Source organism: Acartia tonsa, chromosome 2 (genome assembly GCF_053477335.1).
Source record: "Acartia tonsa isolate MP-2025a chromosome 2, ASM5347733v1, whole genome shotgun sequence".
In the NCBI taxonomy this organism is placed as follows: domain Eukaryota; kingdom Metazoa; phylum Arthropoda; class Copepoda; order Calanoida; family Acartiidae; genus Acartia; species Acartia tonsa.
The window spans coordinates 38,957,882-38,974,885 of record NC_137261.1 but is presented as its reverse complement, the minus strand read 5'-3'; the positions used below and the strand labels follow the sequence as shown (position 1 = coordinate 38,974,885).

Genomic DNA, 17,004 nt, shown 5'->3' with positions numbered 1-17,004 from the left:
TTAGAGCTTCGCTTTTATGGATATTGTCATCCTTGTTTATAATGATACTTTTTTGTTGCAATAATTATTGCACTTTTGAATATGTTAGAATGTATGTTAGAATTGTATAACGTATATTTTTAAAACCGCTTTGCCGTAAAAATTTTTAGTTTTTTGCAATATATTATTTACTTTCTGACAAATGTATACGCTACTTATGGATTCCTATAACAATTAGGTACGACTTAGGAAAGCGCAGCATCTCTATAATCGTTACCAGAAAGTCCGTACGTCCATGTTGCTTTTTTAAAAGTTATACTTTAGTATAAGGATATATTAATATAACGTATATTTTTAAAAACGCTTTGCCGTAAAAATTAACAAACACACATCCTGTTACTTTAGTTAAAACCGCTTTGCCGTAAAAATTTTTAGTTTTTTGCAATATATTATTTACTTTCTGACAAATGTATACGCTACTTATGGATTCCTATAACAATTAGGTACGACTTAGGAAAGCGCAGCATCTCTATAATCGTTACCAGAAAGTCCGTACGTCCATGTTGCTTTTTTAAAAGTTATACTTTAGTATAAGGATATATTAATATAACGTATATTTTTAAAAACGCTTTGCCGTAAAAATTAACAAACACACATCCTGTTACTTTAGTTAAAACCGCTTTGCCGTAAAAATTTTTAGTTTTTTGCAATATATTATTTACTTTCTGACAAATGTATACGCTACTTATGGATTCCTATTGACTTATCCATTTGGATTCTAGATTTTTATCCTTTTTCTTGGACTTTGTTGGTGTTTTCTTAAACCAACTGATTTTGGTTGGTCGCACTTTTGATTTAGGCTGTTTTGAAATGGACGTACTTACATTCTGATAAACAAGGAATACAACATCCACAGAATAAGAAGTCTTAGTTAGTCAGGTAGTAAAAAATCAGACGAACATACATTACAAACTGTTAAAAGAGTAGCTTAAATTAAATCCAAAATAATTAATATATCATTCATATATTATTACACAACATTTATTTAAAAACAATTAAAGAAAAGAAATATGAAATAGACTACAAGATTATGATTATGATTATGATTAAGATTATGACTACAACAGAATGAATTTATGAAATAAAAAATGAAAATACCGAATGAAAAGTAAAAAAAAAAATTAAAGAAATTCAAATATCAAATACACAGAGACTAGAACAGTATATACAAATCAATGATTATGAATGTGAAAAAATGAAATATGGAAAATGAACGCATAGTCAATATAATAGTAACAATGTAAATATCAATGCAAATTAACAGTTATATTGTTATTATTACATTGACTATGCGCCCCTAGATGCAGACAGATGATAGGGACGCCTTGATGATGTCGCTGACCATGACGTCCTTGAGGTGGTGGTGGTGGTGGAGGTGGATTATCGGCGGGGGGTTGGATGTCAGGGCGGGGGCGGGGGGCGTTGGCGGGGACATCATCAGCGGGAGGTGGATTATCGGCGGGGGGTTGGATGTCAGGGCGGGGGCGGGGGGCGGGGGCGGGGACATCATCGTCGTTGGGTGGGGTTTGAGGGCGGGGTGGCTGGGCATTGACATCGGCGGGGGCATTGATCTGGCAGTCATTGCCCATCTGGATGTAGATGGGCAATGGCTGCCGACCCTGGTACCGCTGGCGCTGTCTATTGGCACCACCTTAATAAATTAAATCAAAATTATACACTAAATAAATTATAATTATATTAAAAATTATAGTTATAAACCTTCCCGGGACCTATAAGAATCTCCCCTATTAAGGAAAACCCGATCGTTTCAGCGGTTAGCGATATCCTTCGGTACAAACACAGACAAACAGACATCCTGTTACTTTAGTATAAGTATATCTTATATAAATGAAGAAATTTTAGTTCTGTCATTATTTTTCTTTTTTACATTGTAATTTTAGAAAAGCCATAGCAAATTGTATTCTAGAGTATTTACGCTTTTAGATAAATATATAATCAAGGTTATTTGGGTTTTCACTTTCTTTTGATGAACGTATAAAAATTCCATTTTTTCCATTTTTTGGTTACATTAAAATAATAATGAATATATTATACCTCTTGGTGGCAGAGGTTGAACTGGAAGTGGCCGTGGGACGTCGTCATTAGCTCGAACATCGTCATCAGGACGTCCTTAATGAATTTAATCAAATAATGAATTTTAAAAAAATACTTTACAATGAATTTTAAATCCGCCAAAAATATTAACACAGTTTTTTAGTTTTTAATCAATCTTTATGTTTTGTTGTTTGATATTGCTGTGCTTCTTTTGAGTACATTTAATTTTGTTTTTACAGACGTTAATTTCTCAAGTCAAACAATAAGTGTTAATAATTAAATTTAATTTTGATTCGACCCTATTAATATTTACTTAAAAATTGAATTAAGAAAACGCAGGGACAAAAAAATGTATTGTATAGTAATATGTTCAAAAACAAAATATTTGCTCATTGCTGTAGTACTACTATATAATGAATCCAATTAAAATAGAACAGAAAATTAAGCAAATATTATAATTAAATAATAAATAATGAATATATTATACCTTGGGCTTGAACACGACGTGCTTCTATTCTCGCTGATCTTCGTAGTAAATTCGATGGTCTTACTCTTGACATTGTGAATAATGTTTTAACAGTATAAAGAATAAACACGAATTAAAATCAATATTATGTAATTTATTATACTTACGCGATATAAATACGCATTTAAAAGAAAGAGAAAGTCAAAGGGGGGATAATAAAAAAGGGACTGTACGCGAGAAAATTTAATTACTCATCAGATTATCAAACCTTAACAATATGAATAACATCATCTCATTCATATAATTATAATCTCAAAAATAGGGCAAAAAGGGCTCCCATTTCGTTAAAAAACGGCATTTCCCGCCGATTTATATTAAGTGCAAGATTGGGAAAAAAATTCCTTCAGTTAAGCCTACTTTTAACATAATCCTTGCTTTAAACAAATTAGTATCCAAGTAACTTCAGTAACAGTTGGCCCATCTCTCGCCCACCTGTAATTACAAATTTGTAAATTATAGGTGCAGTGCAATATTTCTTTATAAAGTAGAAACTAAATTTCCTAAGTGGGTTATTTAACATTTCTTCAATAATTAAAAAACGTTCATATTTTTCCTGTGTTTCCATTTTTCCCTTCCAAAATGCCGTAAAATCAATCTTCCATATTTTTGTTAAGAGGACGTTTTTGGTTGATCAGTATAGAGAAAAGTGCTTAAAAAATGTTAAAATTTGTTAATATGATGAAAAAATTTTAACTTTACACACACCTTTAATGTTAATGACCTATATAGGTCAATGACCTCTATAGATAGACCAATATAAAACATATCACAGTGGGATCTTCTTAAAAAAATCGGGACAACCAAAAAATCTAAAATCGACTTTTATCTATCCTAGGACCTAATAATGGCTGTAAGTAGACAGCTAGAAAAGAAATTTTTAAAAAATATTAATTGTTGGCGGGTTTAGGCCGTTTTTAAAAAAGGTGGTGAAATATTTCTCTTCAGTTTTGATGATTTTCCAGATTTTTTCAAGGCAACAAAAAATACATTTATGTTCATCTTATGAAAAAAAAAATTTATTGAGGTACTTTTCAGATACCTGTACCAATGTCTAATTAAAGAAAAAATTTTAAAATAGGGTAGCTTTGCTCCTCCAAAAGTTAAAACAGCAAGACGTACTTACCAAATGCACATTAGAAGTTAACAGAGGCAAAATTTAAGTTATTTCCGAGTTAAATCAAAAGAAATTACATCATTTCTTCAAATACAACTACAAGCTTATTTATTGAAGTTTACTTTTGTCTACTCTAAATGTCCCGTTTTTTGGCAAAAGATCCCACTGTGCATATGTATATTATTTACTATACACCCCCCTCCCCTAATTATGAAAATCCTTTTGCATAAGCTTTTCCATAATAAGGGTTGGTCTGTCTGTCACTAATTTTACTTTCATTTACACTGCATTTTGAATGCATTTTGAAATATCCGGTCCGTCCGGATAGTTTTTTCGGTAATTTTTGGAAAATTTACTTACTTTAACTTACACTGCATTTTAAAAACGAAGCTTTTCTATAATTAAGGTCGGTTAATTTGAGTCTTCCAACTAATTAACTTACAATTTTGCTTTGACTCTTTAAGTGTTCATATACGTTTGTCCTACCGTTTCAGTGGTTCGCTTTTATGGAAGTTATAATCCTTGTTAAAAATTTTCCACTGAGGGTGGGGGAGGGGGGTTTAACTAAAAGAAAGGTTGATATATATGACACCTTTATAACCCCCCCCCCCAAAAAAAAAAATAACAACACAAGAGTAAGACAATAATGATATGACCCCTTTCTCCCCCCCCCCCCACCCAACCCTTGTTAAAAATTTTCCTCACCAACCCCCAAAAACCGGGAAAATGTTAGGTATGTTACAGAAAATTTTAAAATTTATAATAAAATTAAGAAGCTATTATATCCTTCGCTAGAGATAGAAAAAAGCTTACTACTTTATATAGAAGCCTCTAGGGGCACTGGTAGGAGGAGAAAAAGTCGACCTCATCCCATTTTAGATTTGAGTTTCAAAAGAGTTAAACAAATACTTTTTTGGGGTTCAAAAATAGTTTAAAACCTTCCCAGGACCTTTAAGAAGCTTCACTGTAAAGGAGAACATTATCGGTTCAGCGGTTAGCGAGATCCACACACCCCACAACCCTCACTTTCCAAAAGAGAGCAATAGAGATTTGTTTTGTTGTTTCAGCATATCTTCTCTATAATTCATATTTCTGCCTCAGATCTGGTCTGCCTTAATAATGCCTTAATACTAAAATAAAAGAATAATGTCAGTTGTCTATAATATGATAGGAATAGGATAAATATTTATTCCAATATGGCTTCTAAATTACATATACGGCACAATGCGATAAATATCTATTTCAAACCGTTGGGTCAGTAATTATATAAAAATAAAAACTTGACTTAAAAGTACTCGTTAATAAATAGGATAAATATTTATTCCAATATGGCTTCTAAATTACATATACGGCACAATGCGATAAATATCTATTTCAAACCGTTGGGTCAGTAATTATATAAAAATAAAAACTTGACTTAAAAGTACTCGTTAATAAATAGGATAAATATCTATTCCAATATGGCTTCTAAATTACATTTCATTTCGCTTTTATGGATGTTGTGATCCTTGTTGATATGGGTATGACTATGAATCATAGATTATTTGTGTGTGTGTCCATTCCATTTTAGAGGCGCTACTACAACGGAAATATTATTACTTGGATGCTGCATCATATTTTCATGTATTCTGATAAAGTGAAACTCATAGCTGGCTAAAATAACCATACCCCCCACCCCCCAATCTACCCACTCCCCTTCTACTAGATGAACTAATGAACAATAAACGAGTTCTGTGTTAGCAAGCTAAATTAACTACAAATTTTCTTTCTCAGTATATCCATGTATATATTTCATATTATTTCATTGTTTGTCCATTTTTAAAAACCCGGAAGGCAAGTAGGGATTGAATGGACTGTAAAGTGTAAATTATACTGGTACCCAACGTTTTATAATCACGTTTTCTCATTCGTTTGCTTGGACTTATAAATGTATTATTTTTGACAAAATCATACGTCATTTTTTTTGTAAAATTGTTAAATACAGAATACTGTTTAAAGGACATACCTAACCGTAATTGACGGACATACCGACTCTAATCATAGAAAAGCTCTGCTTTATTAAAAGTAAGGTTTCAAGTTCGACCCCTTGCTCAAATCAAAACCTCAACCTCAACCACCCAATTGGGATAGGGGGGGGGGGGGAGAAACAAGATTAAATTTGGATTTAATACGATGAAATTATAGTAAATAAATTAGCCGTTAGAGGGTAAATATTTCAAATTGTTCTTAAATTTATACTTTCATCATTCATTGGTAAAAAAAGTTAAAAATTATATTTCAAGTTTTAGAAACCTATTTTTAAGAAAAGTTACATTTGAGACGAATTGATTTCACAAAGTATTCGGTAATGTAGAAAACAAACAAAATTGCTTCAAAGTTACATATTGAAAGTTGGAATATATGAATCTTCAGTGATACTATATTCTCTTTATAACACTTTATGAAGGCTTTTTGGCCAATTATATTATAGATAATAAAACAAAATAATATCAATCATACTGATACCCAACTTAACCTAGCTAATGTAACCTATCAAAATCTAATATAACAAGAATGACAATATTCATAAAAGCAAAGCACTAAAATGGTAGGACAAACGGACATTAACACTTGTATATGGTCAAAACTGGATAATCAGAAAATATATGTATACATTTGTTGAAAAAATGCTTGATACAGGATAATGTTTATAGACATACTTACGTTTTTAGGACTTCATTATAGTTACTTCGCTTATTATATTGTACTTTATTTTACTATTGTCCCAGGAATCAATATACAAAAACCAAATCAATCGGATAATTAGATCACATAAAAATTTGTTGTTAAAAAAGTAAAAAAATCAACATGTTTAAAATGAACGTACGGACGTTCTGGTAATGATTACAGAGTTGCTGCGCTTTCTAAATCGTACCTAACTATTACAGGAATCCCCATCTAATATTTGAAATCGATAGGACAATTCTCACATGCCCCAATTAACAAAAAAGCTATCCATATGGGACCATACCCAAATTTAATTATCGCAGAAATCTAAAGGGATAAGACAATGGGAGATTGATTGATGTACATACTCAATGATGGTAAACAAAATTACCCCTTCTATAGATTACGATTAGGGGTGAACGTTTGGACACTATCCATGCAACGTAGAACGATGTCTGTTTGTTTGTAACGAAGGATCTCGCTAACCGCTGAACCGATCGGGTTCTCCTTAACAGGGTAGCTTCTCATAGTTCCCGGGAAGGTTTATAACTATTTTCTTGAGGGGTGGGACACCTAGGGGATTGGGGCAAAGCCACTTGTAGTTAATAAACCAACCAATCAAAATTCAATAAAAGTCCTCAAAAAATATGAACGTTATCATAAAACTAGTAAGTAGTAAAGAGGAGGGGACTCGAGTATTATTATTATAAAGTCTCCTGTATTTATTTAAATGTATGATTTATGGGGATTAACCCTCGGAATATGGGGGGGGGGGGTGGTGGTAAGTAACTGGTAACATGATATTACGGTCAGCCAAGGTGTTCGTACAGAAATGTTGTAAGAATTATTCTTTAGAAAATTCAAGCTATATTTTAAATTTGAGAACTTAAGTAACTGATATAGATATTATATTAATTATTATAAAAAAAAATTTTGTTTGGTATATTAGATAAATAAATAGCTATTTCTGATCATTGATACATCAAAGTCAAGCAATATTTTGAAAAATTAAGTATCACATATAGATATTATAAAAAAAACCTTTGGTTGGTATATTAGCTACTTCTGAATCTGATGCATCATTGTAACCCCCCCCCCCCCACGCCAGAATTCATTAACAATATATGTGCACCTGTTTCTCTACTTTGTGTGTGACTCACGTATAAGATATTTTAAGAAATATGATTGGGGGGGGGGGGTTACATAACATTTTTAAAAAATAATACATACGGACAAACTAATAGATAGATATACAGACGAACTACAAGATAGATATACGGACAAACTAATAGATAGATATACAGACAAACTAATAGATAGATATACGGACAAACTAAAAGATAGATATACGGACAAACTAATAGATAGATATACGGACAAACTAATAGATAGATATACGGACAAACTAAAAGATAGATATACGGACAAACTAATAGATAGATATACGGACAAACTAATAGATAGATATACAGACAATCTAATAGATAGATATACAGACAATCTAATAGATAGATATACGGACAAACTAAAAGATAGATATACGGACAAACTAATAGATAGATATACAGACAAACTAATAGATAGATATACGGACAAACTAAAAGATAGATATACGGACAAACTAATAGATAGATATACGGACAAACTAATAGATAGATATACAGACAATCTAATAGATAGATATACAGACAATCTAATAGATAGATATACGGACAAACTAATAGATAGATATACGGACAAACTAATAGATAGATATACGGACAAACTAATAGATAGATATATGGACAAACTAATGGATAGATAATTAGATTAAGGTTTAATAAAACATTAATTCACAAAAAATTTGTTTCATTAAATTGAGTGTCCAAACGTTTCAACCGCTAAATCTAATCTACAGAAGGGGTAATTTTGTGTATCATCATTGGGGATAGACATCAATTTATCGCTCATTGTCTTATACCTTTAGCTCCTTGAACTATATCTGTTATCACCCTAGTAAAGCTATTAATCAAGATAATAAAACAAAATAATATCAATCATATTTATTTTATATAAAAAAGAAGTATTAAAACAATTTTTATCAGAAGCAGTTTTGGGAAATTCGCATATTTTGCAAATGGAGTATTAGTAGAAAATTAGGATCATGGAAAGAAAAACGAAGTTGCGGGCTTCATCGTACGTTCACAGTAGCTTATGAAGATTAGGTTAGGTTAGGTAAAGTAAATTTTAATGATTACCCGACAGGGTTAGAAAATATGCACCGCTTTTTGCTTCTTATAATTTCGGTATTTTTTAATTAACGTTAAGCTACAAAAAAAGCCAAGAAAGTTCTAGAAAATATGCCAAGGTTCCGTGATTCCTAATCATGCAAATCACATGATATTTAGCTAAAAAATATTTTATATTCTGTCCAGAAGGGTAGTGAGATATTACAGAATTTTAATATTTTATATCCCCTATATTTTGGACTATTTCACACCTCTCGGACAAGGGTCAGTATATACTCGTATATGGAAATATAATAATAAACCCCTTACACCCGATATTATCAGACTTTTTCCCACGGACCCCAAATAAAACGAAAATTAGCCGTTTATTGCCCTAACTTGAACATTTACAGAGTCAAAATAATATTTGAAACTTCACATATGACTGTTGTTGATTATTAGAGCTCTGCCACTGAGTTGTCCGTCATCATTGATAATGAGTTGTGTTTGTCCAGGTAAGATCTTAATTCCTGCGTTTTTGTTTGAAATATGATCGTCACTGAGGATCACTTGTGTTCCAGGTGCTAGGTTGAAAAAGTGGTTGATATTCATTACTATCACTTGGGTTTCTTTAGCTTTGATCTGTTTAACTATTCCTGTACAGAGCTGGAGCTCAAGTTCAGAACAGAAGATACTGCTCAATGGTCCTTCAGGGTGAAGAGTAGAATACAAACACGGCACTAACCGGTGCTTATCTGTGACAGGAGTCCATGTTAGCTGTAGACTTCTAATACCATTCAGTCCAATTATCATAGGTGCGACATCCTCATGGTCTTCAGCTACAATTGAAAAGAGAATTGGGTAATGACTGCTTGAAAATGATGTGGGACGAATCATGAGAGTTACTTCTCTGGGTTCGGGGATCTTGTGATCTGCACATGTGACTGGTAGCTCATGACTTTCTTCCAGCTGATTTTTATCATCGTCCATTACTATGCCAAATAACTTGCTATAGTATCTGGCTGATATGAGGTTTTTATCTGTTGCTGAGTCAAGTAAGGCTGTCATGCGTACATCATAGTCATATTTACAATCTATTTCTTCTGGCATACAACCAGAGCAATGAAGGTACAATTTTCTTTCTTCCTCCTTTGCTGGTGTAATGTTATCTCCTACTTGATCGTTAGACTCATTGGGAATTATTTCCGCTGTGGCAGCTTTGATTCCACTGAGGTTACAATCTTTAGATGATTCCTTAGCATTGGCTTTAGCCCAGTCTTCATATGTTTGCCTGAAGACACCACTAGGTTTCACCTTACCACTATGGTACAATTCCATCATGGCTGGCCTTCCAGGACATAGGTGTCGAGAATGGTATAACTCTTTACCATATGTCTTATAACAGTTTGTGCAGAAAGCTGACGTCAATACAGTTGGGTATAACCTTCCTGTATCGTCACATAATAATCTACATCCATCAGATATGTTGTGAGAATATTGTCCACATGCTACACAGTAGCGTCCAGGTGATAACCTATAAGAAGCCTGATAATCCTGCTTGGTATTCCTTTGAAATTGCCTGTCCCTGTTATCCCTGTGATAAGGTTTGGGATTGGGTGATTTTGTAGCCATTTCTCTAACGGTGGATTTTCTTCTATGATAATTTGAGATGGCCTCTATTTTGGCAATTTGTCTGTCTCTGTAGTTAGCTCTTCTCTCTTTAGATTTCGAAGTGTTGGTGTTGTGGGTTCTCTTGTGTTCTACACTCTTTGTACAGTTTGTGCAGAGATTCCTTCCAACTTCAAGTGAACCACTCGTGTTAGATCTACCAAGTTGTATTGTGTTCAGTTTCTGTGAGAGTAAAAGTTCTTCTGCTGGCTCTACTACTTTTGTCCGCCTACGGGAAACAGTTTTCCACGAGTCTGGTAAGTTAGCTTGAGTTGATAGTGAGGCCAGAGATATCGCATTCAATTCAGGGCTCATATTCCTCTCACCAATTTGTTCTGATTCTTGTAGATTGGATATTTGTATTTCCTCATAAGCATCAGAGTCTCTAGTGTCTGTATTAGCTGCAGGGGTTTTTATACCAGGTGTTGTCGAGCGTCCCCGACAAGGAGTGGTTTCCTTATCAGCTTCATCATCCTTCTGGTCTTGCATGCGGGCTGATGACATGATAATAGTTGTAAAGTCTTAGAACTAATTGTAAGTTCTTTAAATGCCTGTGAGATGTTGTACTATTTTTAAGATAAAAATAGCGAAAGTTCGAGAGGTGTACAAATAATGGGTATAGTTTAAAACAGTCAAGAATCTGTTTAAACTAACAATTCTTTGCTTTAAAATGTGTTTAGCTATAGATGGGTGTGGTATCTGCCTCACCTATAGTCGTTTCTACGTCGTATTTACGTGCGTGTGAGCTTTTGATTGATATTCTAAAATGTGCGCTAATGCACCCTTATCCTTAATTAAGCTCAACTGTAGAAACACTCCTACTTAACTTTTATATAGATTTATTTATGGAGTCAATTTGAGCTAGTTAGCTATTCAAATTGGATATCAAGTTAAGTAATGTTTGCAGCGGAGTCAATTTGGGTATGCTTATATACTATCACAAATTAACTTTAGTTTGCTCAGGAGTCGACTTTCCTAGCAAATTATGGTTGTCGAGAAAAGAAACAGCAATTTATAATCCTTGTTGAATTCTTACTTCACTCTAAGGATATGTGTTTATAGCCTACGATCTACTTATTCCTGTAAGGCTATTATGAATATAACTTACTAAGGTTCACTCCCAAAGGATTGTCTATATTCTAATAATATTGCAACAATTTTGCCTGAATGTCAAAGATCTCGCCACCTCTTACTTATAGTTGTATTAGGGGTTTCCCTTCCAATCCTATAAAGTAATTTGCGCAATATTGGGGCTTCACTTATGACTTCAATTCTTATAACTGTAGTAAGATATACAATTTAGATATACCTATATTTATATATGTAAAGATTGTTTTCAAAATTATCTAACCGGATGTAACCTAATTATAATTAGTAGTAATACAATATTCAAGTGCAAGTTTACTCTGAGGAAGTGTGAGATCCTACACTAGGTGGCCAACCTATAATGTGGAGGTTGTCAATCAAACTTCAAAGGAGCCTATCAACTTTGAATTAAACGATACTTATACTTTTGAAAACTAATCTAGCTGGTTTTAGTGCACTTCTTTCTAATTTATCTAAAGGTAATCTGTTAGGTTATAAAAACTCTGGGCTATATGTAGACACACTTGTATGGTACTTGGTTATAGTCTATGTGCTAGTAAGCCTAAGTAAACATACGTTTCTCGATATGTAAAAAAAATTTTATGATTCCGGATATTTAAAGACAGTAGGGTACTTTTCCGTAGTACTTCTGCTACTTCTTTTAGAGACGTCCTACTCTCCCAAGGTAGGCTGCTGCAACCTCCTGCTGCGTTTGGTTTATAGAACTTTGTCTCTTAAAGTGTGCTATTCAGTACATATAGGGCCTATATTGTTGACTATACTTTTATATCACTAATGGTCACTATCACTAGTAATTAACTTGTCTTCACTTTCACTGCTGAATCCTGGTGGTACATGAAATAGAAATGTTAGCATTAACAAAGTAAGTAAAAATTTAGTTTTCATGTCCTACTTATTGTTGAGTGAACTGTTTATTGCATTTATGTATGTGTTTGTAGTGAAAATACAAAAAAAATTCTATAAATTAAGATTGAATTAAAAACTTTCTAAGTCAAAATAAAATAGAATTACTCTAAGTCCAAAGTTGGAAAATTTTGACTAAGTCCAAAAAGTTTCTAATGAAATTATTCTAAGTACAAAATCAATAAAATTTTGGCTAAGGGGAAGATTTATGAAAATATCTTAGGTGCAAAATTAATAAGTTTTGTCCAAGAAAAAATCTTTTTTCAATGAAAATTCATCCCAAGTACAAAATTAGTAAATTTTGACCAAGTCCAAAAAAAAATTTTCAATGAAAACATGCCAGTCCAAAAACTTCTCAATAAAGTTATGCTAAGTACAAAATTTAATAAATTTTTTGACCAAGCCCAAAACTTTTCAATGAAATTATGCTAAGTACAAAAATTAATAAACTTTGACCAAGTCCAAAAACTTTTCAATGAAATTATGATAAGTACAAAAATTAATAAACTTTGACCAAGTCCAAAAAACTTTTCAATGAAATTATGCTAAGTACAAAAATTAATAAACTTATCTTAGGACAAAAGAAATAGAATCACTCTAAGTCCAGACGTGGAATATTTTGTCCAAGATGAAATTTCCTAACAGTTCATTCATAAAGCTACTTTAGAGATTGCCTTTAAGTCAAAAGAAATAGAATCACTCTAAGTCCACTATTGGAGTATTTTGACTAAGTGCAAATCTCGCTAAGTTAAGGATTTTAAAGTCATAAAGTATTAGAGTGTTAGAATTATCCTTCACCAAAAGAAATAGAATCTCTCTAAGTCCATAATTGGAATATTTTGGCTAAGACAGAATTACTCTAAAACAAAATTTTCTCTTAAGTGTGGAAAATGAAATTTGTTAATCTAGTTGGAAAAATTGCAGTTATTACAAGTCCAAATTTTGGTAAATTTCCAACCAAGTTCACAATTTCATAAAAATTACTATAAGTCCAGAGATTCAAGATTCTCTCTGTAACAAAAGAAATAGAACGGTGCTAAGTCCAAAAGTGGAATATTTTGCTCAGAGTCTCAGGAAATCTCTGGAATTATTTCTGATTGCATACAGCAATTTGTTTACACTTATATCATTCCAACCGATCGATGTTGAGAATATCTCTGAGACTTTGAAATATTTTGTTTAACTCAAAATTTTGGAGGCAATAGTTATTTTGATACATCCGCATATAAATCAGAATTGCATTAAGAATATAAGTCCTAGGCATGTATAAGTAAGTGCAAATCTCAGAAAATCGGTTCTAACGGCACCAAAGTATTAGTACAGTTTAACTTGAGTATAAATGCTACAAGTTTGTAATAATCTTTTGGCCCTTTACTACGACTCAAGAGTACTAACTGCTTTCGGCATATTGTTTCAGAAACATGGCTCCAAAGACAATATGTATCCCAACTAACAGCGTTTCCCGTGTTCTATAAGATTTGCTCCTAAGTTTTCATTTAATAAGACAGTTCAAAATGGTCCTTTACAAATAGTATTTTGATAGCTTATAAATGAAAAGTTACTCCATGCTTGATTCTTAATAAGTTCTGGTTTAAGTATCAAAGATTCAAGTATTTCAACACTTAGAGAATTCCCGAATAAGTAAAAATCATACTAAGTCCGAAGATTTATATATACTCCGCCACCTAGCACAACTCCTAAATTTCAAAATTCTGACTAAGTCCAGAAATCAAAATTTTGCACATAGCTCAATCATAGATTATTCCAACCCAAGTGTTTTACTAAAGAGAGGCGGACATGGAGGTGCTGGTGTGCTGGTATTCTCTAGGGCCTCTAGAGTGTCAACCAGTGCGAGTGTCCTTATAGGGCGGCGACCAATGGCCACAAATATGCTAGCATTCTCTAGGGCCTCTAGAGTGTCAGCTAGTGCAACTGCTCGTACACGAGGCTCTCAATTGCATTTGTGTCGTGCCTTTCAGTCCCTATCTCTTCAAACGCCTCATAGTCCTAACCTTTGCTCTCAAATAGTTTCACAGGTTTTGGAAAATCCGATTTTGCCATAACTACAATTATTCGATTTTGGTAAAAATACCTGCCTTAGGCGGTTCGGGTACGGTAAGGAAAAAAAAGAAAAAAAATTTATGAAGTAAAATTTTTCCAAGATACAACCGGTAAGTTGCACCATTGTGTGTGCGAATGGGGCGTTTGTCCATATTTAGGTATGGAGACCGCTCTTCTATGAGTACTACTAAAACCTAATTTTAATGCAATACACATAGACATTCTCATCGTCGGTTCGCTTGTTTAGAATGCTTAACCCTCTATTCCCACAAGTATAATACGAATTTGGTTGAGCTGGTGGAAGCTCAACAAAAGACCCACGCGAAGTATTATGTTGCTTTAACCTAAGAATAAATGGTTGGTTTTGATATTCGATCAGAATTATACAAGTATATTAAGTATTAAGGAAGGAAAATGTTTTTATAAAGTGTATTTATATTACAAGTGCATAGGTTAAGTATGAAAATATTTACAGGATAAGTGTTAAAATTATAAGTAGAGTAGGACAGAAATGTGCCCTAAGTCCCAAGCAATGAATTGTGCTAAGTGTTAGAGTTCTAACACAAGACATAAGCTCAATTCATGCTAAGTACCAAGGGGCCTAAATTTAAACTACAATGCATGCCAAACAACTAAGTCATTACCTTTTAAAGCCAGAAAGAGAAGTTGATGGTAGGAGAGTTAATAAATAACTGAATAAATTCAAGAGGTACATGCTATAACATTAGCTCTGGACCAGGATTTTAGTGTTTGTCTGTGCAATTAAATGTCTGTGTGTTAATATGTGACGTAAATCAGGCATGGTTGTAGGCATACATATTTGTACTGGTTGTTTATATGATTACATTAACTATAAACATAATATCTTTAATAAACATATACTATTAGCAAATCACATACAGATTACCATGAATAGGCTAGCATTACCCATATATGGTGTCATATAGGTAAAGATAGGCCTATGAATGCATAAATTGATACAAATAATGCCTTGGGCCTAGCTAAAGTAATTGTGTCTTGCCCCTGAGTGCTACTAGATAATTGCAGGGCACGCGTCAATCAAATATTCATAATATGCTCTATAAAGTGTTGACTTTATATCAAGCATAGATAGATAGTTGTGGATGCGAAGCATTTCTGTAAAAGTCTCATATGTACGTTCAAAGAATTTGAAAATTGAGGATCGCATCTCCAGACATACTAACGTCATGGTGATAGGGCTATCAGACTATCTGTTAGGGACGTACGGATGGACAGATCGACCCCCACTGAAGAAAAGTTTAGCTTTTAACAAGAAATAGATCATTAACATTATACAACCCTTTTACCCCATTTCCTTCCCTCTTACTGGATGAAAGAACTAACCAATAGATAAGGTCCATACTGGCAAGCTATATAGGGAATATTAACACAATTTTCAGCCATTGAATAGCAAATGAGAAAATTACTTTTTCCTCTAATCCTAGCCAACAGACGAACGGACATTTTGAATTATAAATAAGCAATAAGCAATTATAATAACAAATAACTTTGACTAAAAAACTTAATCAGTGTTTCGTCAGTTCTAAACAAGAAGTGTTCAAACTTTTAAATCAACCGAAGGCTTACCCCTGTTTATCATCATGGGGGATGTAAAATAAATATAAAACATTATTTCCTAAGATCCCTGAGTTTAAAAATCATCAACAAGGATGATAATATCCATAAGTAGCGAAAATCCTAATAGTAAAAGTAAAACTCAAAAGCAAAAAGAAGAAAACGCGGCATAACCCACAGACAGACGAACGATGATCAGTGCAGTGGTCATACAAATCTTCACACAAAATATTAGTAGTCTATAGACAGAATAACGGACTAAGTAAGAAATAAAACTTTTAAAGTTTAAATTAATTGACTTCGCTACTAACATTTAAAAGGTAAATAAGGATAACAACAGCCATAACTATAGAAGCTCTTGAATTTAAAAAAAACAAAAGGCAAAGCAAATAAAAGCAAAAAGGGTGCACAACAGACAGACATATAAAGTAATGATGCATAGTGAATCTTTACACAAAAAAAACTTCGATAAAAGCTGGGAAAAGTATTTAAGAGCATTACCGATAGACCAACAGACAATATTATTCTTAGAGTAGATGTGCATTGGTCAGCAAACATAAAATAAGTCTTCTGTCTTAACCCTGAAAGATCGGGCCCTCTACAAATTCTTAACTGATCGGATTTTATACCTTAATAATTGCATTAGCCTTCTACCTTTCCAGTACGGATATTTAATATTCCCAAGAGCATTACAGACCAGCGAACAACGTGAGCTGTAGGCTAGTCCTAGCATATAAAGTATCTATAATACAAAGTAGAATGATGTCTGTCCGTCTGTCCATCTGTCCGTCTGTCCGTCCGTCTGAAGCTTAGGATCTCGGTAACCACTGAACCGATTGGATTCTACTCTTTAGGGTATATACTTACTGGTCCTGTGGTGGTTTTAGGCTATTTCTTAGGGGGCGGGACACCCCCAACCCCCCTAAAAACCAAAAAATCCCCCCCCCATTTTTTTTTGCAGAAGATTTCCCTGGTCCTTTTTTTTTCTTTGCAGAAAATAGGAATTTTTGGGGTGTTTTTTT

General features: G+C 33.2%; 2 protein-coding genes across 2 annotated transcripts in view; both read right to left on the bottom strand.

The window, feature by feature from the left end:
• Vdup1 (arrestin family protein Vdup1) overlaps positions 1-17,004 on the bottom strand; it is a 200,718-nt gene that overhangs the window by 141,959 nt on the left and 41,755 nt on the right. The gene's annotated exons all lie outside the window — the stretch shown is intronic.
• Positions 1,287-4,326, bottom strand: LOC145312327 (uncharacterized). The gene is made up of 3 exons (XM_080151571.1): positions 2,582-4,326; positions 2,095-2,169; positions 1,287-1,690 (listed from the first exon to the last, which is right to left on the bottom strand). The coding sequence occupies exons 1-3, from the start codon at positions 2,652-2,654 to the stop codon at positions 1,287-1,289; spliced, it is 552 nt and encodes a 183-aa protein (XP_080007697.1). The 5' UTR covers positions 2,655-4,326.